Source organism: Schistosoma mansoni (genome assembly GCF_000237925.1).
Source record: "Schistosoma mansoni, WGS project CABG00000000 data, chromosome 3 unplaced supercontig 0083, strain Puerto Rico, whole genome shotgun sequence".
In the NCBI taxonomy this organism is placed as follows: Eukaryota; Metazoa; Platyhelminthes; class Trematoda; order Strigeidida; family Schistosomatidae; genus Schistosoma; species Schistosoma mansoni.
In genome coordinates this window covers 216,468-223,524 of record NW_017386008.1, presented here as the reverse complement: position 1 = coordinate 223,524, position 7,057 = coordinate 216,468, and the positions used below count along the sequence as shown (strand labels likewise).

Genomic DNA, 7,057 nt, shown 5'->3' with positions numbered 1-7,057 from the left:
CATCATCGTTATCATAACAGTCCATGATCATACTCAGATTATCTGCTCTTTGCAATCAAACATAGTGATCTTATGAATATTTTACAAGTGTGACACGCTTGAGCAGATATCGAAGTCTCATCAACATTGTCAGAATGTAACCTTCGTATTCGCAATCAGTTCCTAGAAATACCGAAGAGTTGCACTAAGTGATTTAACTTCTTATGATGAATGTCTTCTTCGTAGTATCCTGTCTAATACACCTCACACATCAGTGCAAAATAATTCGGATGGGATTCATCCCATTATGCAGGGGTTCCATAATAATAATGAAAGTTGGATGACTAATATACACAATAGACGATCTAATCCAATACAGAATCCGTTGTTGTCTTCAAACTGTAACCAGCTAGTTAATGTAATCTCACAGCTGGATACTAATGCTGTGAAGACTGATTTGCTTTCCCATGCAGCACCTATTAATCCAAATACTATGGCTTTATTAGCCAGTTTATTGAATACTACCCAGTCTCAGTCGAATTCACCTGTTATTAATACTAGTTCTACGCCACAAGAACAACATATCATGCTTTATAATCTTTTAGCAAATCAGTTGTCCAGTTTTCAGTCCGATTCTGCTGTGAACAATAATAATACAAACATCTCACAACTACTTCATGAACGTGCGTCAAAACAGCGTGAAACAAGCTTACTAAACTCTATGCTTCTGAAATCTGAATGTCAAGGAGATAATATTTCACCTTCTCCACCTTCATCTTTCCAGCGTCGTCAATACACATTATCTGATAGTAGTTTGACGGAAGAACTTTCTCAGTTGGCTTTGCCATATCAAAAGCTAATGAGTTCATTCGAAAATGACATTGATAAAGCAGCAAATGTTTACAGAAATTCTGCAAGTAAGTTTGATCTATCTCTGTAATCTGATAAGCTATTTTTGTATAAATTCATCATAATAGCAACTAAACTAGGCTTATTCTTAAATGTTCGAAAGTAAATAATCCCTAGATTATGTTCATCACTTTAGGTACAGTGGCTCAGACAAGTGAAGCAGCTTATCACTGGTCAGGAAAACTGCCAATTCGAGTTCATCGATCTATGACTTTCTCTCGGAAAGTATTTCTTGGTGGTGTTCCTTGGGATAGCACAAGTGAAGAATTGGTAAGGGCTTTTTCTCGATTTGGTAACGTCAGTGTTTGCTGGCCACAAAAGGAGGGATCAAGCTCTACCAGTACACATATTAAAGCATCATCAAATAAAGGTGGGTAATTTGAATACAAAAACTCAAATAATCAGAACCTTTCACCTGCTTCACTTTATTTAATGACCATTTTATTAAATGTATTATTCCAGGTTACTGTTATCTGGTATTCGAACATGAAGTCTCTGTAACTGAACTGCTTGCGAACTGCGTTCATAACCCCACAACAGGTGGTGAATATTATACGATATCCAGTCCTAAATTCATATCCAAGGATGTGCAGGTCAGTTTATCTTACTAATCTACATCCATAAATCATTTGTAATTATTTACTAATGGAATTTCAGTACTGTTACCTCTCTCCATTTATCTGCTTCATTCTAAAAGATTACATAAATTACATAATTTATGTCTTGACCAAATGAATGAGTAGATCTATCACACTCACTTCACTTTTGCCTGTTACCCCTCGTCGAGGAGCATAGGCCGCCCACCAGCATTATCCATCCAACTCTGTCCTGGGCCTTCCTTTCCAATTCTTTCCAGTTGCTATTCATCCTTTTCATATCTGATTCTATTTCCCGGCGTAGTGTGTTCTTTGGTCTTCCTATTTTCCGTTTCCTTTCAGGATTCCAAGTTAGGGCTTGTCTTGTAATGCACATTGGTGATTTCCTTAATGTATGTCCTATTCACTTCCAACGTCTTTTCCTAATTTCCTCTTCAGCTGGAAGCTGGTTTGTCATCTTCCATAATGCGCTATTGCTGATAGTGTCCGGCTATTGAATATTGAGTATTTTGCGTAGACAGCTGTTTATAAATACTTGTACCTTCATGACGATGGATGTAGTAGTTCTCCGAGTTTCAGCTCCGTACAGTAGGACTGACTGTCTTGACGTTCGTATTGAAGATTCTGTCTTTGAAATTAGTTGAGAGTTGTTTTGAGTTCTATATGTTCTTCAATCGTAGGAATGCTGCCCTTGCTTTGCCAATCCTCGCCTTTACAAGTAGATCTACCATCTTAACGAAAAAGAGTAAATAAATGTTCAGTATCCCAAACAGGTTCATATACTATCACTGAACAAAGTAACAGTCATAGTGTTACTCAGTTTGGCTTACTTTAACAATATTCTAATTAACCAATGTGTGTACGTCAAGTAAACTTTAACAGGGTACTCGGGTCCATTTATTTTTCAGTCTGAAAGGTAGGTGACTAGTTCTGTTCATCTCAACACAGCCAAACCATGGGAAGAAGTACATTTTTACAAGATCCATAGAGTTAAAACTTCTGAAGGACTCCTTATGATAGTTTTTTATTTGTAAAAATTATATTTAAATTAATCATGAAGTATTTCAGTCGCTTCAAAATTGATCTTATATCCTATTTCTATAGTATATAACACTAGTTCCTATCTATTTTTGGGTTCCTTGAGATTAATGGAGGCTTTAGTAACATGTTACAAACACTGTTTATGTTCTTTCAGTCACATATTCAGCTATCTAGATATTTCTTCCATATCAACTGTATTGTGTTCATGTCAATGAATCTGGTAAACAACGCCATGTTACTCTTCCTTCGGTAACTCATACTTAACTTTAACTAAGGCTGATCTTATGATAGTAATGGCATGGGTACAAACTCTTATGTTGCGTTTATGTAGAATCCTTTTAATTGCCTCCGATTTTTCTACATGGTACAGAGTGACAACGATCTTTTTCCATTCCATAGGTAAACAGTACCGTTTAGTTTCTTCCTCATTTTTAACTATCTTCTTTTAAAACTCTTCAGGGTAGTTGTTTATCCTAAGTTTAAGGAAAATTAAAATAAGTTGTATCCGTTGGTCTTATTTCTCAGTCTTGAGATCACAACTCCCATTAATCCAATTTTTTCACAACGGTGACCTTCACAGAACAAGTATGTGCAAACCCGTAATCTAATTATCTCTTAGAATGTGTCATTTTCTGGAATAAAATATTTTTTCTTCTGTCCTTGTCTTCTAGTCAGTGGATTTAATCTCTTTGGTTAGCCTAATGTTGTTTACATAATCAAATATTTCTTCTAAATTATGCAGCTTGATAATAGCAAAAATTTCATCTACATACTGTAACCAAACGTTTGATGGAATTACGCATTTCCTGATAGCACTAGTTTCTAAGAGATCTATAAATTCTCTAAAAATGGTGAAGCTAAGGATCCGTTGCTACACCACCTTTTTGTCCAAAAAGGTTTCCTTGGAATATGAATAAGGTAGATCTTAAACGCAATCCCAAACAATTAATGACCCCGAAAAGATCTAACTATCATTGTAAATTTAAATCTATGTCAGATTCTGAAAACATCAAATGCTCTATTGATAGGTGATACCTCTCGTCGATCGAACGCTATATTCGTTTTCTAAGCTATTCTGGTAACCCACAGGCTAGAACTACTCAGCGACTTGAACACCAGGGAGAAGACGCAAGTATAAGATAAAACACTTTACTCCAAGGTTCGTTCTTGTACAGAAAATCATGGGTATTTATAGATGTTAGCGTCTGTTAAATCAACATCATATTTCAGACAATCCGTTGACGACATATTATGCTACCGACCAATAGTAGCACGCCACGTTGGAATTCTAGAATGTTCCACCATACTCTGATTGGCTAGGGCTCTTCAGCTCCTTTTGGGCCTCTGGAGGCTCCATTGAAGTTCTCCGAAAGCCGACTCAACAATAGGTATATAATTAAATGAGGAAGCGATATCGAAACTTCCCATCATCTTCCATGTGAGTGGTGCCAATATTGTTCGTGAAATCGGTAAAGTCTTTAATTTCATGACTAATCAGTTTTCCATGTGATTTCAGTATGTTTGCTAAGTAATTCGCTAGTTTGTATATAGGTGATTTGGTAAAGTCAACCACTGATCTTAGCGATGAGTTATTCTTGTGAATTTTTCATAGTTTATAGAATCATTTCCAATGTTCAGCTTTTAAATGATTTCGAAAATAATCAATCAAATAATCAATCTGGCGCGAGACTGGTAGGTCCTGGGTTTGAATCTCGCCCGCGAGTTGAGATCGTGAACGCACACTGTTGTGGAGTCCCATAGTAAGACGAAACGACCGTCCAGTGCTTCCAAGTTTTCGATGGTGGTCTAGCTTCAATTGACTCATGATTTCAACTATGTAAACACTGGAATATCCACAAAACCCCTTCTGATTATAATCAATTTTCATTTTACCCATTCATAGTATACCAAAATAGTTTTTCATGTCCTCTATTTGAATAAAAATAAAGAGAATTCAGTGAAGAAAGTTTCCTCTTTTCGATGAAATCATTTAAGCGGTACATTCGTAATTAGAGTTATATGGTGAATATTATGTCTATGGAAGGAAAAAAAGGATTGCATCTTAAAGTAATCCCAAACTGTAAATATCAAATGAGGTTACGTAATAATCAAGGGATAAGAAAGGAATATAAGGATGAAAATAATTTACTGGTCAAATCATTGCCCCGACTGACAACAAATCTAAAGGTCATCATAATTAAAAACTGAATAATAATCAAGAAAACTTGTTTTGAAGGTAACTTTTCTTCTCTGAATTCTTTTTATGTTTAGTCAATGACATAATCGGTTATATTAACTGAAGAGCTGTAAAGATCCTCAGATCATTTGGTCTATGTGTATTTCTAATCCATTTGCCTAAATAAAAGTTTAACGAATATATGAAAAGGGAGATACCAATATTCTAACAAAATATTCTTTTACAGTTAAGATCATGAGTCAATTGAAGCTAGACCACAATGGAAGAATAACTGGAAGCACTGGACAGCCGTTTCGTCCTACTATGGGACTCAGCAGTGCGCATCGACTATCCCGCCTCGCGAGCGAGATTCGAACCCAGGACCTACAAGTCTCGCGCCGGAGCACTTAACCGATAGACCACTAAGGTGACCGGCATCCAATGGTGTTAATGTCTAACCTCGACCAATCCACGACCTGTTTGAATATCTAGGCTACCTGTTCCTGACATCAGCATATCTCAACATGTTACGTGTCTTTTGTTTGTTTTAACACATCATTATGTCTATTCATTGCATAACCTATTTGGGCGCGTTTATGAAAAGTTTAAGATCTTTCACTGTACAACTTACAAAAAAGTACAATCAGAGATATCATGGTAGTTGGCAGGCAATATGCATTGAAAAGATTGATCATTGTTCAGATGTCGATTCCTGAACAACTAACATCTAATTATTAGAAGGGGTTTTTGTGGCGATTCAGTATTTTCATAGTTGAAAGCGTGAGTTAACTGAAGCTAGACCACCAGTGGTCTATCGGTTGAGTGCTCTGGCACGAGACTGGTATGTCCTGGGTTCGAATCTCGCGAGTCAAGGTCGTGGGTGCGCACTGCTGAGAAGTCCCACAATAGGACGAAACGGCAGTCCAGTGCTTCCAGGTTTTCCCTGGTGGTCTAGCTTTAATATCTAATTGTTTGTTACTCGATATTTATCGTCACGATAGGTGATGAAATAAGGAAAATGAACTTGTTGAAATACTTTGTGCTGAGAATTCTATATTGCACCGAAGATATAACACTGAATAAAGCTTATTATTATTTTCTGTCGAATAAATCGACGGTTGGTTATCATTGAATTATTAACACAATTACTTTACAGATTATATCGGTGGGTAATTTTGTTTTTAAAAAACTGATCTTTAGTCATTTGGTGAAGTGAATTCTTGTTAACTGAAGGTATATAATTGTGTACACTGGCTTAACATTATCAATATGTGAAGTAAACTTAATGTGGTCAGACACTGCTTTCAGGAACTAATTTGTGTTTGTGAATGGGTTGTTAGAGGAACTTATACACCTCTCCGAAATTATTTTATGCTAATATATATTTATAAAACTTACTTTACAGGTTATACCATGGGTCATCAGTGACAGTCAGTATACAAAATCAACTCCTAGCTCTTCGGATATCAAGAGGACTGTGTTTGTTGGCGCGCTTCACGCTTTGATTACAGCAGAAATATTAGTAACAATTATGAACGATTTATTTGGAAATGTTATTTTTGCTGCTCTGGATACAGATAAGTACAAATATCCAATAGGTAGGTGATTGTAAGGTATAAATTATATGTAAACATCTATTTGACTCAGGATTCATACATTATTTTTGGTGATATTAGTGTTCTAGCGTTCTGTGGAACATGTTACCAAGTACCAAAATACTTATCAGTGCCCTATATTTTAAATTCAAATTCGGTGCTATGATTAAGAGTAGAAATCAAAAACTTGACGATTCATTTTAAGAAAGTCATTTAACGTACAAAAATTTGAAATTCGTCAAACAAGGTATCGGATTTCGATGAACATACATAATAAACAACCCAATTCAAGTTGATCATACATTTAGAACAATAGATTTTTCTTAAACAGTTTCCAGAATGTTCGAAATGACTAAAATTTTCTGATTAACCATTAAGAATAGTTTGTCTGTCTGAAAATTGTACACACATATTAACCAAAAGTGTGTTCCGGCTTCTTTTTTTCAACTAGCAACAATCAAAAGGTGGAAGTGAGTCTTAGAAGATTTCAGAGACATTTTTCTGAATTTTTGTCGTGATAGATGGAATACGTACTTCAGATGAAAATAAGAAAGAACTATAGTAAGCAGAGATGGATAGCGGCTAGCAGTGGAATCCAGTTTGACGCGCGTCACTTCGTCCTATTTGGGACTCGTCAGCTGGATGAACCTGCATCTCAGAGTTGTTTTTCACTCTGTGACTCGAACCCACTAGCTTTCGCTTCAAACACCATCGCGCAATACTAAATGAATTTAAACTTCACCCCATTGCACAAGCAAGTG

At 36.0% G+C, this 7,057-nt stretch overlaps 1 protein-coding gene across 1 annotated transcript in view; it reads left to right on the top strand.

Moving 5' to 3' along the window:
• Positions 1–286: 286 nt before the first annotated feature.
• Smp_137460 (cytoplasmic polyadenylation element binding protein (cpeb), putative) overlaps positions 287–7,057 on the top strand; it is a gene marked incomplete at both ends in the record, with an annotated part of 25,367 nt that continues 18,596 nt past the window's right edge. The window contains 2 exons of the mRNA XM_018791326.1: positions 287–896; positions 1,025–1,258. Coding sequence (XP_018645466.1) covers positions 287–896; positions 1,025–1,258 — 844 coding nt within the window. The remainder of the gene's footprint in view (positions 897–1,024; positions 1,259–7,057) is intronic.